The sequence below is a fragment of the Conger conger genome, chromosome 13, assembly GCF_963514075.1.
Source record: "Conger conger chromosome 13, fConCon1.1, whole genome shotgun sequence".
NCBI lineage: Eukaryota > Metazoa > Chordata > Actinopteri > Anguilliformes > Congridae > Conger > Conger conger.
In genome coordinates this window covers 47,989,364-48,008,988 of record NC_083772.1, presented here as the reverse complement: position 1 = coordinate 48,008,988, position 19,625 = coordinate 47,989,364, and the positions used below count along the sequence as shown (strand labels likewise).

The window sequence follows — 19,625 nt, the reverse complement described above, 5'->3', positions numbered from 1 at the left end:
TGCACTTATCTAATTTCTGACAAAAAAAAACTGACAGTTTAAGTATTCAGGAAAACTGAGAACTGCGCGATGTTACCCCCTTGGCCATGCAGCGTCACATATTACATTGAGTAAAGCATGTTACCCCCATGCGGTGTGTTACATTGAGTAAAGCATGTTACCCCCATGCGGTGTGTTACACTGAGTAAAGCATGTTACCCCCATGCGGTGTGTCACACTGAGTAAAGCATGTTACCCCCATGCGGTGTGTTACACTGAGTAAAGCATGTTACCCCCATGCGGTGTGTTACACTGAGTAAAGCATGTTACCCCCATGCGGTGTGTTACACTGAGTAAAGCATGTTACCCCCATGCGGTGTGTTACACTGAGTAAAGCATGTTACCCCCATGCGGTGTGTTACATTGAGTAAAGCATGTTACCCCCATGCAGTGTGTTACACTGAGTAAAGCATGTTACCCCCATGCGGTGTGTTACACTGAGTAAAGCATGTTACCCCCATGCGGTGTGTTACACTGAGTAAAGCATGTTACCCCCATGCGGTGTGTTACACTGACTAAAGCATGTTACCCCCATGCGGTGTGTTACACTGAGTAAAGCATGTTACCCCCATGCGGTGTGTTACACTGAGTAAAGCATGTTACCCCCATGCGGTGTGTTACATTGAGTAAAGCATGTTACCCCCATGCAGTGTGTTACACTGAGTAAAGCATGTTACCCCCATGCGGTGTGTTACACTGAGTAAAGCATGTTACCCCCATGCGGTGTGTTACACTGAGTAAAGCATGTTACCCCCATGCAGTGTGTTACACTGAGTAAAGCATGTTACCCCCATGCGGTGTGTTACACTGACTAAAGCATGTTACCCCCATGCGGTGTGTTACACTGAGTAAAGCATGTTACCCCCATGCGGTGTGTTACACTGAGTAAAGCATGTTACCCCCATGCGGTGTGTTACATTGAGTAAAGCATGTTACCCCCATGCGGTGTGTTACACTGAGTAAAGCATGTTACCCCCATGCGGTGTGTTACACTGAGTAAAGCATGTTACCCCCATGCGGTGTGTTACACTGAGTAAAGCATGTTACCCCCATGCGGTGTGTTACACTGAGTAAAGCATGTTACCCCCATGCGGTGTGTTACACTGAGTAAAGCATGTTACCCCCATGCAGTGTGTTACACTGAGTAAAGCATGTTACCCCCATGCGGTGTGTTACATTGTAAATGTTTAATTATTTAATGCTTTGGACTTCCAATAGCTACTTTCCTTATAATGTGCCTGTGTGTGATATAGGGATTGTTTTAAAGCAGTGATACAATCAAAAAATGTTTAAACCAAAGATACGATTGCACTTCAACAGTTCTCTGAAACGGGTGGGCGGGGCAGATGGGCAACACAGGAAGAACAATTCAGGCTCTGTGACAAGCTGTACACACACAAACACACACACACACACACACACGCAGACAAACATACACACGCACACACACACACACACGCACAGACACGTACACACACACACACGCAGACAAACACACACACACATGCACGAACACATACACACACGCAGACAAACACGCACACACAAACATGCACGGACACGTACACACACACAGGCAAACACACACACACACACACACACACAGACACACACACATGCATGAACACATACACACAGAAAAACACACACACACACGCAGACAAACACACACACACACATACATGCACGAACACATACACACGCACACACACGCAGACAAACATACACACGCACACACACACACACACGCACAGACACGTACACACACACACACGCAGACAAACACACACACACATGCACGAACACATACACACACGCAGACAAACACGCACACACAAACATGCACGGACACGTACACACACACAGGCAAACACACACACACACACACACACACAGACACACACACATGCATGAACACATACACACAGAAAAACACACACACACACGCAGACAAACACACACACACATGCACAAACACATACACACACGCACAGACACAGGTGTGACCAATGTTAGATGCAAACCTCATTCTTGCATTAACCTCCTGAGACCTCCAGGAGAAAAAAAGGATTTTGCTTTTTTTGGCAAAAAAACTTGCAATGAAAATATTTTCTAAATATATATTTTATTTTATTTTAATTGAATGTCCCTTATGTTTAGAGAAATACTGAATAGCGCACAGGGAAGCCAAAATGTAGTCTCAGGAGGGGAAGGCCTCTGCCACATATTTACCTGAAAGAAGAATTTTTTTTTAATAATAAATCATTTGAAGCGAAACAGGTTTGTCAAGAAGTCAGTGGAAGGGAGTGTTGATGAATGACTTTTTTACTGACTACCGGGACCACACTCTCACTATCTCAGAGAGAGCAGTGTCTCTATCAGTAACAGACTAACCCCCTCAGAGAGAGCAGCGTCTCGATCAGTAACACACACTAACCCCCTCAGAGAGAGCAGTGTCTCTATCAGTAACACACACTAACCCTCTCAGAGAGAGCAGTGTCTCTATCAGTAACACACACTAACCCTCTCAGAGAGAGCAGTGTCTCGATCAGTAACACACACTAACCCTCTCAGAGAGAGCAGTGTCTCGATCAGTAACACACACTAACCCCCTCAGAGAGAGAGCAGTGTCTCCATCAGTCACACACACTAACCCCCTCAGAGAGAGCAGTGTATCTATCAGTAACACACACTAACCCCCTCAGAGAGAGCAGTGTATCTATCAATCACACACACTAACTGCTTCTCACCTTATCTCTGGTTTAACCACTCTAAGCCACTGCTCCAAAGATAACAGAACAGTGGCAATTGTAAGAGCACAAATGCCAAGAAAGAGAGATAAGAGGAGAAAATAATGGATTGGAATAATGGAATAATGGATATCAGGAGAGATATGATTGGACAGAGAGATACAAGATGATTGGACAGAGAGATATCATTACATTACATTATTGGCATTTGGCAGACGCTTATCCAGAGCGACGTACAGTTGATTAGACTAAGCAGGAGACAATCCTCCCCTGGAGCATTGCAGGGTTAAAGGCCTTGCTCAAGGGCCCAGCGGCTGTGCGGATCTTATTGTGGCTACACCGGGATTAGAACCACCGACCTTTGTGTCCCAGTCATTTACCTTAACCACTACGCTACAGGCCACCTCAAATATCAAATAACAAATATCAAATAACATACGTTGGATATGAAGATATGAGGGATATGCTGTGATTGTGCGGGACTTGCCTCCTTCAGGAATGTTCTCTGCGTCTCCTCGTCAAACCGGATGAGCTCCTTCATCACCATCACCTCCCCGGTCTCCCGATGGGTCACCTGACCGCACAGACCAAACCAGCTATCATGTTTGCCATTATGTCTACTTTCACTTAATAATATTCATGTAATATCTCATTTTATTACTGCACACCCACCACAGGTGAGTTTCTTTTTCATTCACTGGTATGCACATTTTACACTATCCGTGTAAACGCTGAAAACCTCCCTTAAACACGGTCCTGCAATGCAAACTACTATTCTGTAAACTTGGTGAACACTTCTATCTTCTGGCAGTAATGGGTTTGACAGCCATGACTGTGGAGCTCCTGTAAGGCTGTACAGTAGCAAGTTTCATTCAGCTCAGTGTCCCCTTTCTGACCCTACCAGCACAGGACTGGCCAAAAAGCAGCACAAACACAGAGAGACACTGTCCAACACCAGCCCTGATAACATTCACAAGGAGACTATTCTGTAAGACTGAACTGAGCCCGAGCCCTGGCAGGTCCCAGGCTGGGTGAGAGAGGGTCACAGTGCTGGGTGAGAGAGAGTCACAGTGCTGGGTAAGAGAGAGTCACAGTGCTGGGTAAGAGAGAGTCACAGTGCTGGGTAAGAGAGAGTCACAGTGCTGGGTGAGAGAGAGTCACAGTGCTGGGTGAGAGAGAGTCACAGTGCTGGGTAAGAGAGGGTCACAGTGCTGGGTAAGAGAGAGTCACAGTGCTGGGTAAGAGAGAGTCACAGGGCTGGGTGAGAGAGAGTCACAGTGCTGGGTAAGAGAGGGTCACAGTGCTGGGTAAGAGAGAGTCACAGTGCTGGGTAAGAGAGAGTCACAGTGCTGGGTAAGAGAGAGTCACAGTGCTGGGTAAGAGAGAGTCACAGTGCTGGGTAAGAGAGAGTCACAGGGCTGGGTGAGAGAGAGTCACAGGGCTGGGTAAGAGAGAGTCACAGTGCTGGGTAAGAGAGAGTCACAGTGCTGGGTAAGAGAGGGTCACAGTGCTGGGTAAGAGAGAGTCACAGTGCTGGGTAAGAGAGGGTCACAGTGCTGGGTAAGAGAGGGTCACAGTGCTGGGTGAGAGAGAGTCACAGTGCTGGGTAAGAGAGAGTCACAGTGCTGGGTAAGAGAGAGTCACAGTGCTGGGTAAGAGAGAGTCACAGTGCTGGGTAAGAGAGAGTCACAGTGCTGGGTAAGAGAGGGTCACAGTGCTGGGTAAGAGAGAGTCACAGGGCTGGGTGAGAGAGAGTCACAGTGCTGGGTAAGAGAGAGTCACAGGGCTGGGTAAGAGAGAGTCACAGTGCTGGGTAAGAGAGAGTCACAGTGCTGGGTAAGAGAGGGTCACAGTGCTGGGTAAGAGAGAGTCACAGTGCTGGGTGAGAGAGAGTCACAGTGCTGGGTAAGAGAGGGTCACAGTGCTGGGTAAGAGAGAGTCACAGTGCTGGGTAAGAGAGAGTCACAGGGCTGGGTGAGAGAGAGTCACAGTGCTGGGTAAGAGAGGGTCACAGTGCTGGGTAAGAGAGAGTCACAGTGCTGGGTAAGAGAGGGTCACAGTGCTGGGTAAGAGAGAGTCACAGTGCTGGGTAAGAGAGAGTCACAGGGCTGGGTAAGAGAGAGTCACAGTGCTGGGTAAGAGAGAGTCACAGTGCTGGGTAAGAGAGAGTCACAGTGCTGGGTAAGAGAGAGTCACAGGGCTGGGTAAGAGAGAGTCACAGTGCTGGGTGAGAGAGAGTCACAGTGCTGGGTAAGAGAGGGTCACAGGGCTGGTTAAGAGAGTTAGCAGGGCCGGTTAAGACAGTAAATAAACTCTACCTTTAATAAACTCTACCTTTACCTTTATGGCCTGTCCGAAGCAGCCTTTCCCCAGCACCTCACCGTGGATGAGGTCAGATGGACGGAAGATTCTGTGACTCCTGTCGCTGGAGACGACACGCAGCGACTCCGACCGCAGAATGTCCTTCCTCTGAGACAGAGGGGAGGCTGCAGCACTGGACCCTGGAGACTTATCAATACTGCAGCTTCGCCTGCAGGGGGAGACAGTGAGACAGCAATACTACAGCTGCCCTGCAGGGGGAGACAGAGATATCATTGCCCGATAATCATACAGGTCTTACGTGATGGCTCGGGAGCGGAGGCAGGTGATGTTGGGGTGGGGGGGGTGCGTGACCGGTTGAGGGGGACTGGGCGCGTCCACCTGGTCCCCCAAAACAGCGGGGTCATGTGGGTCATGCTCAATCGTCAGCTGCAGTAGCCGACTGGTACTCTGAATCAGGAGATCAATCTATACACACACACAAGCACACGCACACACGCACACGCACACACGCGCACACACACACGCGTGCACACGCGTGCACACACGCACACACACACAGGGGCAGACACAGGAACACACACAGGAACACACACAGTGGGAGGTAAGTACAAGAAAGACAGGAAAGTGCTTTCAGAGACAGACTGTGGTCTGGTGTGGCTGCTATTACCTCATCAAGTGGCACATTCCGGATTGGGGTCCCATTGATTTCCAGGATTCGGTCCCCGATATGGATGGAGCTCCTCACATCTGGGCTGATGCACTCTGTATCCACCCTGAAACACACCGACAATAAGAAGTGCACAGACAGAGAAAGTAAAACAGTGTGTAGCTCTAGAGGACAGAGTGTGTAGCTCTATTGGGTAGAGTGTGTAGCTCTAGAGGACAGAGTGTGTAGCTCTATTGGGTAGAGTGTGTAGCTCTAGAGTACAGAGTGTGTAGCTCTATTGGGTAGAGTGTGTAGCTCTATTGGGTAGAGTGTGTAGCTCTAGAGGACAGAGTGTGTAGCTCTAGAGGACAGAGTGTGTAGCTCTATTGGGTAGAGTGTGTAGCTCTAGAGGACAGAGTGTGTAGCTCTATTGGGTAAAGTGTGTAGCTCTTGAGGACAGAGTGTGTAGCTCTATTGGGTAAAGTGTGTAGCTCTAGAGGACAGAGTGTGTAGCTCTAGAGGACAGAGTGTGTAGCTCTATTGGGTAAAGTGTGTAGCTCTAGAGGACAGAGTGTGTAGCTCTATTGGGTAAAGTGTGTAGCTCTTGAGGACAGAGTGTGTAGCTCTATTGGGTAAAGTGTGTAGCTCTTGAGGACAGAGTGTGTAGCTCTATTGGGTAAAGTGTGTAGCTCTAGAGGACAGAGTGTGTAGCTCTAGAGGACAGAGTGTGTAGCTCTATTGGGTAGAGTGTGTAGCTCTAGAGGACAGAGTGTGTAGCTCTATTGGGTAGAGTGTGAAGCTCTAGAGGACAGAGTGTGTAGCTCTATTGGGTAGAGTGTGTAGCTCTAGAGGACAGAGTGTGTAGCTCTATTGGGTAGAGTGTGTAGCTCTAGAGGACAGAGTGTGTAGCTCTAGAGGACAGAGTGTGTAGCTCTATTGGGTAGAGTGTGTAGCTCTAGAGGACAGAGTGTGTAGCTCTATTGGGTAGAGTGTGTAGCTCTAGAGGACAGAGTGTGTAGCTCTATTGGGTAGAGTGTGTAGCTCTTGAGGACAGAGTGTGTAGCTCTATTGGGTAAAGTGTGTAGCTCTAGAGGACAGAGTGTGTAGCTCTATTGGGTAAAGTGTGTAGCTCTATTGGGTAGAGTGTGTAGCTCTAGAGGACAGAGTGTGTAGCTCTATTGGGTAAAGTGTGTAGCTCTTGAGGGCACAGTGTGTACAGGGCAGCGGCATATCTACATTAGGGACCTTACTGTACTGTAGGCAATTATCAGTCAGTGGTGCCGGCCCCACAACCCATAGCACTGGGCAGTATGGCAGGGAACCGCATGTCATAACAGATTGTGTGTCTGTTATGTGTGTCATCTCGGCCCCACGTGTGGTAACAGCCACATGAAGGTGAAGTCAAAGATGGGGACTCGAGACTCAAGTCGCATATACACAGACTCCAGCCTCCACTCGGACTCGCCAATAAGTGAACAATAAGAGTCTGCCAAATAGCATCGTGAAAATGAGGAGGTGAATAATGTCACAGCCAATGATTATTTTTCAGTTATTCATATGAAAGATATACCTCAGTTAAAACATGCGCCACGCCATGCGCCTTTTAGTAGGAACCATAGCAACACCCTACGCCAGGGGTGTCAAACTGAATTCCCAGGGGGGCGCAGAATGAACTGTATTTTCATGAGAGCTTGTTCGTAATTTACGTTAACATTAAAAACTATAGTAGAAACCGAGTTTGCCATGTACTATTGTTGCATGCGGTTTTGAAATGATTTATAATTTTACTATGCAATAGTGCAATGGCATTCCTTAGGATTCAAGGTTCTCCTATAGCAGAGGTTTCCAATCTTATCCTAAAAGGGCCAGCGTTGGTGCACGTTTTTGTTTTAACCCAGCAGTAACACACCTGATTATACTAATGAACTAATCGTGGTCTTTAATCAAGACCTTGATGAGTAGAATCAGCTGTCTTAGTCCTGTGCTAAAACAACAACCTGCACACACACCGGCCCTTTCTGGATAAGATTGGACACCCCTGTCCTATAGCATAATGTAGATGTAGTCCCGAGATCATAGCTCCCAATTTCTTACATATCTAGCTTCATTAGATCTTTTTGAATGATTAAAGTAAATGCTTAACAGTTACCTTTCATTAAATAATTAAATAATATTATTACATGCATATATTAATAAACCAATACTTCAACGTGATTCAAATTTGAACACTTTGTAACTTTGTTTACAAATAAAGTTATAATTAGTCACTGATGCATATTAAGCCTAGTCCAAGACTAAATTTAATTGGAGTTTATCCATACAAAGCTGCGTTTAGTTAGGATTAACTGGCCCCTATTTTGTTATTGACCATCATCTTATATTACAGCCCATGGTAATGCTTACGTTATGTCACATGAGTCACACAGAGTTCTTAAAAAAGAGGTTATTTTTTAAAATCTTATTTATTGATATATAAATTACCTACCACACCAGACCTGAGGTTTCAGCAAACCTTTCTCCAGCCATCTTGAGAAAGCCTTTGCCAAAACGTTGGTTCAGACATGGTAGTTCATTGATATATCAATAACCACTATCTTTTTGTGTGTCCTTGATAATGCTGCTTCTTCAGTTGTCACACACTTGATGTCACATACAAAATATGTCTTCTACACTTCTGGTTTCTATATCTTCAATTAGCATAGGAATCGTGATGAATTTCTGTAGCCATACTGTTGTTTAGGCTGCACCATTCTGGAGACTTGAGACTTGACTCGGACTCTAGCTCAGAGACTCGACACTTGACTTGGACTTGCATTTGATGACTTGTGCTCATCTCTGGGTTAAGTGCAGGGCGCAGATATCATAGCGCAGATATCATAGCTGCGTGTCCATTGGCTAGCTATCTGTAGAACGTGGCCGAGATGTGACTTATAAAGCATACTGAAATTACCGTTTGTCAGTTTTAACTGTCCACGCTTATTTCACCTTTTCCTCCCTGCATAGGGCAGTTGCAGACCAATTTCCCCACAGGTAATGTGAACAGGTAATTCTACCAGCTAACTTGATTAACTGGTAGATTATGTCAGCTCCCCTGATTACCTTCATGTGCGATCAAATACTAAATTGGCAATGATCGAGCCAAACCGTGAACCACTTTTTTATTTATGTTTTTACGTTTGAACATCATTTATTTAAAATAGCTGGCCCATCTGCGCTCCCCGGGTATGCTACTTTCTTGTAGCCTTATTTTGCAAGTGAGCAGCTGGTGATAGTGTGTTATAAGGGTTTCATCACTGTGAAACTAGCAAGGTTGAGGCTCACGATAGTCACTACTAGGCTTGACAAGCTGATTGATACCCCACCAAAATTTCTATGCCAAAAACGCCACTAGTAGAGGGTATCGTGTGTAGAATGCTTGTTGTGCTGCAGTCTGTAGTAGAATGTGTAGGCTCATAACCAAACATTGCTCCAGGGGGGATTGTCTGCTGCTTAGTCTAATCAACTGTAAGCTTTTGGATAAAAGTGTCAGCTAAATAACAGGTAATGTAACAGTAGAGTATGCGGTGACTCACTCAGACACACGGACAGTGTGGCTGTGTTCTGGGTGGAGGCCGTGGGGCTCCTGGTCGATGGACACTGAGAGGCCCCGCCTCCCCTCACAAGAGGCTGGGATAGACACCAGGGTCACTGTGTGGGGAATCCTGGCGCATGGAGAGTCCGGCAGGGTCACTGGGGTCACGATGGTCTGGTAGTAACAGTGCCCACTGCAGGCCAGGATAACAGCAGGGCGGGGGGGGGGGGGGGGGAGAAATAATATTCATCAATTAAGGTATGAGCGTGTGTGTGTGTGTAGAGGCGTCTTATCAAATTCAAATTGCCTCTACTTGGGTGAGTCAGAGGGCCCAACAAACAAGTTCCATGCAAAATGGGGTGACGTGTATAAAATAAACACGTTCCTTTATTGCCTCCAAAACATATTGCAACCAGCATTAGCCATTGCTACTGCTGTTGAAAACCTATTTGCTCCCAGAAGACACCCGCCTGTTCTTATATAACCTTCTTATCCAGTCAATTCAAACACAAGGGGGCAATGACAGCATAAATAAGTAAAAATAGCATTCAATAGGGAATATACACTTCGAAGCAAATATGAGAAGCAAATATTATCATAATCAAATCAAAGCAATCAACATCATTGAGAATTCAAAATTAATATTGGGGAATAAACAAAACTAACATGTTTAAATGGCCTTCTACAGTGTGCATCTATAAATGTGTGCATGTGTGTGTGTATCCACGCGTGTGTGTGTGCATGTGTGTGTGTATCCACGCGTGTATGTGCATGTTTGTGTGCGTGTATCCACGAGTGTGTGTGTGTGTGTGTGCATGTGTGTGTGTAGCCACACGTGTGTGTGCATGTGTGTGTGTGTGTGTATCCATGCGTGTGTGTGCATGTTTGTGTGAGTGTATCGGTGTGTGTGTATCTGGGTGTGTGTGTGTGCACGTTTGTGGATACGTAACCGTGCGTGTGTGTAATAACGTGTGTTCACATCTCACCAGTAGAGCTTGGACCTCTCCACCAGAGCGTAGGTGTCTCCATCACCGATGAAGGTTCCACAGTTCAGACAGGTGAAGCACTCAGGGTGATACTTCTGCTCCCCTGCAACCTGCGAGACAAAGTCCAACATTACCTCAAACATACAGACAACACTCTCTCAAACATACAGACAACACTCCCTCAAACATACAGACAACACTCCCTCAAACATACAGACAACACTCCCTCAAACATACAGACAACACTCCCTCAAACATACAGACAACACACCCTTAAACATACAGACAATACTCCCTCAAACATTACTGCCAATAGTCCCTCAAAAGTTCAAACAATGGGACACATTTGATAAATAAGGACAATAAATACTGACAATATCATATTTTTATCATATTTATTATACAGTGGGGCAAAAAAGTATTTAGTCAGCCACCAATTGTGCAAGTTCTCCCACTTAAAAAGATGAGGCCTGTAATTTTCATCATAGGTATACCTCAACTATGAGAGACAAAATGTCTGATTTTTAAAGAATTTATTTGCAAATTATGGTGGAAAATAAGTATTTGGTCAATAACAAAAGTTAATCTCAATACTTTGTTGTATACCCTTTGTTGGCAATGACAGAGGTCAAACGTTTTCTGTAAGTCTTCAAGGTTCACACACACTGTTGCTGGTATATTGGCCCATTCCTCCATGCAGATCTCCTCTAGAACAGTGATGTTTTGGGGCGGTTGCTGGGCAACACGGACTTTCAACTCCCTCCAAAGATTTCCTATGGGGTTGAGATCTGGAGACTGGCTAGGCCACTCCAGGACCTTGAAATGCTTCTTACGAAGCCACTCCTTCTTTGCCCGGGCGGTGTGTTTGGGATCATTGTCATGCTGAAAGACCCAGCCACGTTTCATCTTCAATGCCCTTGCTGATGGAAGGAGGTTTTCACTCAAAATCTCACGATACATGGCCCCATTCATTCTTTCCTTTACACGGATCAGTCGTCCTGGTCCCTTTGCAGAAAAACAGCCCCAAAGCATGATGTTTCCACCCCCATGCTTCACAGTAGGTATGGTGTTCTTTGGATGCAACTCAGCATTCTTTCTCCTCCAAACACAACAAGTTGAGTTTTTACCAAAAAGTTCTATTTTGGTTTCATCTGACCATATGACATTCTCCCAATCCTCTTCTGGATCATCCAAATGCTCTCTAGCAAACTTCAGACGGGCCTGGACATGTACTGGCTTAAGCAGAGGGACACGTCTGGCACTGCAGGATTTGAGTCCCTGGCGGCGTAGTGTGTTACTGATGGTAGCCTTTGTTACTTTGGTCCCAGCTCTCTGCAGGTCATTCACTAGGTCCCCCCGTGTGGTTCTGGGATTTTTGCTCACCGTTCTTGTGATCATTTTGACCCCACGGGGTGAGATCTTGTGTGGAGCCCCAGATCGAGGGAGATTATTAGTGGTCTTGTATGTCTTCCATTTTCTAATAATTGCTCCCACAGTTGATTTCTTCACACCAAGCTGCTTACCTATTGCAGATTCAGGCTTCCCAGCCTGGTGCAGGTCTACAATTTTGTTTCTGGTGTCCTTTGACAGCTCTTGGCCATAGTGGAGTTTGGAGTGTGACTGTTTGAGGTTGTGGACAGGTGTCTTTTATACTGATAACGAGTTCAAACAGGTGCCATTAATACAGGTAACGAGTGGAGGACAGAGGAGCCTCTTCAAGAAGAAGTTACAGGTCTGTGAGAGCCAGAAATCTTGCTTGTTTGTAGGTGACCAAATACTTATTTTACCGAGGAATTTACCAATTAATTCATTAAAAATCCTACAATGTGATTTCCTGGATTCTTTCCCGCCATTCTATCTCTCATAGTTGAAGTGTACCTATGATGAAAATTACAGGCCTCTCTCATCTTTTTAAGTGGGAGAACTTGCACAATTGGTGGCTGACTAAATACTTTTTTGCCCCACTGTATCAGACTATGACTTTTTAAAATATATTTTTTACACATTGTCATAGTGCAGTGATCATTATCACACCATCATTTACATATGGAAATGCTTGGGTGCTAATTCTAACTCTATGACCCCTATGACTGAATGGATTTTGTCACCTTGCTCCAATCTCAATTAACCAAAGACCAGCAGGTGCAGAAACACTGCAGCTTTCTGTGAGGGTGAGAAGACCAGAGCTTTGGACTGTCAGGAAACCACAGAACACTGGAGCATGGCCCCTGACCTCTGCATTACATCACATTTATACAAGTTTACATGACAGCACAAAGCCTGATAACATCTCCTCAAATCATCTCTGCTTGCAACTTCTCATGGAGCTGTAATTAGAGGTAAAGAAAATTACCAGCAGATAGAGTTTAAATGGTGGTTTTTCTTAACAGAGCCAGGCTTGTACCACCAGCCCGCATCGCTGTGCTGTATATCGCATGAAGAAGAATGCCCCTCCCCCCTCCAAAAAGTAACACAAGGCCTCCACAGTGAGCACACGCCTCGGGGAATGGGGGGGGGGGGGGGTCTGTGACGGATGCACAACAGTGATGTGGAATATCCACATTAACACACCTCACCACAGACATGTACAAGCACAAGGACCCATACACCACAACCCCACACACACACACACACACACACGCGCACACACACACACACACACACACACACACACACACTCTCACACACACACACACGCAGGCGCGCACACACACACACACACACACACACACACTCACACGCACACACAACCCCACCACACACAGACGCGCACACACAGAGACACACACACACGCACGCAGGCGCACACACACACATGCACACACACGCACACACACCCCCACCACACAGACACACACATGCACAAGCACACACGCACACACGCAGGCACACACGCACCTGCACACACGCACGCACGTGCTAGTGGATTCACACCTTGTTCCAGTCACGCTAATAAAAAGCCTTGTGTGGTTTAACATTTCATTTAATTTTAGACCACAGTGAAATCTTTACTGTCAAGTGTTATTCCACTGGAGTACAAAATCCATGTCTTTATACACTCAGTAAGCACTTTATTAGGTACGGAGTTATTATTTTACAGTTGTCTATATCAGTGGTGCTCAAACTTTTTTTCCCACCCCCCAGAAAATAAAAAGTGTATAATATTTCGTCTACTATTAATAGCTTGCTTTGTTATTTATTTTGCTGAATACAGTGAATACATTAAAATACATTAAAACTAATAGCATCTATATGATTTTCAATGTATTACACATGTGCATTGAAAGTTTATATTTTATATTGCAAAATAAAGTGGCCCACATTAGTTCAGGAGGTAAGAGCAGTCATCTGGCAGTCGGAGGGTTGCCCGTTCAGTCCCGACCTGGGTGTGTCGAAGTGTCCCTGAGCAAGACACCTAACCAATTGCCCCTGACAAGCTGGTTGGAGCCTTGCATTGCAGCCAATTGGTTGGTGTGTGTGAATGAGAAGCATCGATTATACAGCACTTTGGGTAAAGGCACTATATAAATGCCAGCCATTTACCATTTAAATTCTGCAATAGACAAATCACACAGAAAATAGAAAATAATATTGGATCATAACAAAGAACTATACATAATAAATAAAATAACTAAACTGGTCCTTTTTTTCCTCTCTCTTCAATTATTTTAGATTACTACTATGTCATTTTCTATTGTGTTTCCCAATTTATCTTTCACACACACACACACACACACACACACACACACACGGAATACAAACTCACATACAGACATGGAACACACACAGACAGACATGGGATACACCATGCACACACAGACAGATATGGGATACACACATAATATCTCACCTTATCTTTTATCCAAAGTCTAAGGCAGCAGAAGCCCCACAGACCTGGGTCTCCCAGCATCACTAGAATATTCTGCCCAACACACTGCACGCCTGTTGCCTAATTGGCCACGCCTCCTCTGAGCTCATAACCCTGCCTCCGCACTCCTTCAAGCACTCACAGCTCTCCATGACCTCATCACTTCCTGCTCCACCCACCCAGTTGACCACAGATCACATCTGTGCCCAAAATCCCCCGCAAGCCCCAGTGCCCTTACACCAGAGGGCTGGGAAACCCCAAAATCCCCTCCACGCCCCAGCACAGTAACACCAAAGGGTTGTGCAACTCCCAACAGCCTTCAGACCTTAGTTCTCACTTTCAAATGTATTTTCCCACAGATCTACAGCACAGTTCCTCATTACTAACGGCCATCACAAACAAGGGCCTTTACGGTCTGACCAATCACAAACAAGGACCTTTACGGTCTGAGGAAGTACTGCAACACTGGGAAGTCCAGGGAGTTTGCAGTAACAGCAGAACATGTCTGCCAGGAAAGGAAGACACAAGCACACCGACTGCTCAGGCTAGTTTATACCTGTGGAATATCCTGCTCATTCAGCTGAACGTGGTCTCCAGGTCAGAGAGCAGGGAAAGCAGAGCTCGTGTACAGACAGGGTAAGGAAGGGTGGACTGAGGATTGAAAGGCATGCGGAACATTCCAGACTGGCACTAACAACACAAACCGCTCACTCACTTCCACGCACGCTCCTAAAAGAAGGAACACTTAAATATACAGCCTTTTGGCTCTCTGTAGCTGGGCTTTTATGATTAATTGCATTCTGATTAAGATGAGAGGTTATATGGAGAGCATACATAAGCACAGCTCCATCAGCTGGGACCCTAAAACTAGAAAGGCTGATGTTTTACTACCTAGAACCGCCGAACCTGATGGCAAGCGGCAGCAGGCTTGCCCAGCATTACAGCATTAGCACAGTACCCCATGTTAGCACAGTGTCCGGGTTAGTATAGTCCCCCATCTTAGCACAGTGATCGGGTTAGCATAGTGCCCATGTTACAGCTGCCTAATTTCATTATGTGAATGTTGCAAAACTATTTTATTGAAATAGCCTAAATGACACAACTGAATTGGTTCCAACATTGTTATTTCTACATGATTATGGTTATGCAGAGGAGACTTGCGACTCTTAAATATGTCAAACTGATGGACCTTAAAAGCATGGTTGTGTTTGACATGTTTGGCTGTTTCGTCACCACTGGTAGTACAGTAGAGTGCAAAGATTTGGGCACCCCTGGTCAAAAAGGCTTTTACTATTAATGACTAAGTGAACAGAAGCGAACCTGAACTCTAAACGTTAAACATGCCACATTTGTTTAAATTTTAAAGCAAGATTACTTTTTATTTACAGTTTTTAGAGTTTCAAAATAATAAAAAAGTAAAAAAGCCCTGTGCAAAAGTTAGTACTTTGTAACTCTTACTTTGTATCCTTGGGCAAGTATAACAGCTTAAAAATTGTTCCTGTAGCCAGCTAAGAGTCTTTCAATTCTCGCTTTTGGAATTTTTCCCTATACTTGGTAAATTGGTAAATGGTTGGCATTTATATAGCGCCTTTATCCAAAGTGCTGTACAATTGATGCTTCTCATTCACCCATTCATACACACACTCACACACCAACGGCGAGTGTCTGCTATGCAAGGCACCAACCAGCTCGTCAGGAGCATTTAGGGGCTACCTTTGGGAAGTCAAGTGGTGTACATGGTCGTTGGAGTATCGCCTCTCTCAGAGGAGAGCTTTGCAAACTCACTGATAAGCTTTTTTTTAAAGATAATTAAATTGTGAATGTTGGTAGACTGATTCCTCAGTCAAATTGAATTGTAAAAGCTTCAGCATATTCTAGTTTTAGGGACCGTTTTTTTCCCCAAACATACCTTCTTTGCAGGTGGCCAAAACGTTTTTGGTTTTGTCAGTCCAAAGCACATTGTTCAAAAAGGCTTCTCAATGTTTTCTTTTGCATACTTCAGAAGCTTAATTTTGTGTTGAGTCTTTCTGGCAACTCTGCAATGTAGGTCTTTGTTGTTTAAAAGATGTTGTATATTGTATATCCTGTGAACAGCTAGACCCGGGCCGGCTACTCTTTATGCAGTGATGTATGGGTTCTTCTGAGCATTTCTCACCAGGTCTCGGGCCATTCTACCTGAAATCTTTCTTGGACTTCCAGACCTTGCCTCGACTTCAACTGTTCCATTTATCTTCCATTTTATAATAATGTTTCTGACAGTGGAAATGGGTAGTTTGAAACATTGTACCCTTCTCCTTCTTAGTGGAAATTAACCATCTTTATTCTACATCCTTGGAGAATGGCTTAGAGGGTTGTTAACACCAAACAGAACAGTCACTGCAGTTGTATAGTTTAGAAGTCATGGAGTTACTTAAGAATAAAAAGTTCAGCCCTGGAATTATATTCATCTAACTCATTGAAGCCCTCAGAAGTAAATAATCTGGATCTGGGCCTGAGTAATCATTTTTTAAAAAAGTAACAAAGAATAATCCAAAAGGGTCCCCAAACTTTTGCACAGGGCCACTTTTTTATAATTATTTTTTTATCATTTAGTGCTGAGATTACAAAGAAAAATAGAAGAATGCTTCCAGTTGCATTTCAGGAAGGAAAGATTATTATCAAATTCGAAGTTTCACATCTGCATGGTCGTAGAGCATCTCCAGCCATTGAGAATGACACAGTTTAAGTACAATTTCTCTACCTTTGGGCTCGCCAGGATGAAAGGCTTCCTGCATGTGATAATGCACTCCTATCTCAGACAAAGGAGTATTTACATTCAGTTGTAATACTTTGGAAATATGCCTCCAAAATAAATGTGCGTAGAACTGCAACTCAAAGACATACTTCATTCTGGTAATGAATGTGACAGTTTATGAGGTGAAAGTGCACTTTCTTGGGCTGAGGACGTTTATTTGTATGCAAATGAGGATGACATGCAATGAGGAGAAACTGTTTAATCTGTAAAAAACTGAGAATAGCAAACAAAACGTCAAAATCACCCTAGGTCTCAAAGCGTGCTTCCCCATTCCTCTGCTTCTCCATTCAGCAAAGTGTGGTTTTACACACACAATGGCTCTACTTTGCACAGAGACTGTGCACTGTGGGACTATGCTAACACTGTGCTAACCAGAACACTACCCTAACACGGGCACTCTGCTAACACTGTGCTAACCAGAACAGTACCCTAACATGGGCACTATGCTAACACTGTGCTAACCAGAACACTACCCTAACACAGGCACTAGGCTAACACTGTGCTAACCAGAACACTACACTAACATGAGCACTATGCTAACACTGTGCTAACCAGAACACTACCCTAACACGGGCACTATACTAACACTGTGCTAACCAGAACACTACCCTAACACGGGCACTATACTAACACTGTGCTAACCAGAACACTACACTAACATGGGCACTATGCTAACACTGTGCTAACCAGAACACTACCCTAACATGGGCACTATGCTAACCCGGACACTCCCCTAACATGGGCACTATGCTAACCCGATCACTGTGCTAACATGAGGGACTATGCTAACCCGGACACTGTGCTAAGATGGGGGACTATGCTAACCCATACACTGTGCTAACATGGGGTACTATGCTAACCCGGACACTGTGCTAACATGGGGGACTATGCTAACCCGGACACTCTGCTAACATGGGGGACTATGCTAACCCGGACACTCTGCTAACATGGGGGACTATGCTAACCCGAACACTCTGCTAACATGGGGGACAATGCTAACCCGGACACTGTGCTAACATGGGGGACTATGCTAACCTGGACACTGTGCTAAGATGGGGGACTATGCTAACCCGGACACTGTGCTAACATGAGGGACTATGCTAACCTGGACACTCTGCTAACATGGGGGACTATGCTAACCTGGACACTCTGCTAACATGGGGGACTATGCTAACCTGGACACTCTGCTAAGATGGGGGACTATGCTAACCCGGACACTCTGCTAAGATGGGGGACTATGCTAACCTGGACACTGTGCTAAGATGGGGGACTATGCTAACCCGGACACTGTGCTAACATGAGGGACTATGCTAACCTGGACCCTGTGCTAAGATGGGGGACTATGCTAACCTGGACACTGTGCTAAGATGGGGGACTATGCTAACCTGGACACTGTGCTAAGATGGGGGACTATGCTAACCCGGACACTGTGCTAAGATGGGGGACTATGCTAACCTGGACACTGTGCTACCATGGGGGACTATGCTAACCCGGACACTGTGCTAACATGGGGGACTATGCTAACCTGGACACTGTGCTACCATGGGGGACTATGCTAACCCGGACACTGTGCTAACATGGGGGACTATGCTAACCTGGACACTGTGCTAAGATGGGGGACTATGCTAACCTGGACACTGTGCTAAGATGGGGGACTATGCTAACCTGGACACTGTGCTAAGATGGGGGACTATGCTAACCTGGATACTGTGCTAACATGGGGACTATGCTAACCCAGACACTGTGCTAACATGGGGGACTATGCTAACTCAGACACTGTGCTAACATGGGGGACCATGCTAACCCGGACAGTGTCCTAATACAGGGCCTCTCAGACTTACAGCTTGGAGGACATGCCTTACGCTGTTATTCTGGTGTCCTGGTGTATTTCTCGATGTTTCATGCATTTGCTATGTTCAGTAGTGGTATTTGGTGTGATTGGTAGAGGTATTGGTGTGATTGGTAGTGGTATCATTGGTAGTGGTATTTGGTGTGATTGGTAGTGGTATTTGGTGTGATTGGTAGTAGTATGATTGGTAGTGGTATTTTGTGTGATTGGTAGTGGTATTTGGTGTGATTGGTAGTGGTATGATTGGTAGTGGTATTTTGTGTGATTGGTAGTGGTATGATTGGTAGTGGTATTTTGTGTGATTGGTAGTGGTATGATTGGTAGTGGTATTTGGTGTGATTGGTAGTGGTACTGATGATCTTACCATGATGAGGCCGGTGCTGATGGGTTCGGAGCAGCCATGGCAGAGCTCCCCGAAGCGGGCCCAGTAGTCTTTCTTGCAGAAGAGCTGCCCCTCCTTCTCATAGTACCAGTGCGACAGAGACACTTTGCATTCACAGCATCTGAAGGGGGAGAAGGACAATGCTAAAGCAGAACCAAAGCCACTGCAGTTCTGACACAACGGTAGGCCAACCCTACTGCAATGCGGATACAACACTAACACAACACTCATGCATCAGCACACTGCAATGCAATACAGACACAAAACATTCTTCGCACAACTCTAACATGACCCCCATTCAACCTGAACATAACCCTATAACACACCCCCACATCAAAAGTAACTTGGCCAAGTTTGGCTAATTTTGAACATAATGATGTTTCGAGTGTGAGACTAAAATCACAGGAACAACAGGACA

General features: G+C 45.4%; 1 protein-coding gene across 1 annotated transcript in view; it reads right to left on the bottom strand.

Annotated features, from left to right (window-relative positions):
- The window catches only part of LOC133107739 (LIM domain kinase 1-like), a 42,107-nt gene that overhangs the window by 10,117 nt on the left and 12,365 nt on the right, over positions 1-19,625 (bottom strand). The window contains exons 3-9 of the mRNA XM_061216878.1: positions 19,190-19,328; positions 10,315-10,424; positions 9,330-9,521; positions 5,779-5,884; positions 5,410-5,576; positions 5,130-5,319; positions 3,277-3,363 (exon numbers count right to left, since the gene is read on the bottom strand). Of these exons, the coding sequence (XP_061072862.1) occupies positions 3,277-3,363; positions 5,130-5,319; positions 5,410-5,576; positions 5,779-5,884; positions 9,330-9,521; positions 10,315-10,424; positions 19,190-19,328 (991 nt within the window). The remainder of the gene's footprint in view (positions 1-3,276; positions 3,364-5,129; positions 5,320-5,409; positions 5,577-5,778; positions 5,885-9,329; positions 9,522-10,314; positions 10,425-19,189; positions 19,329-19,625) is intronic.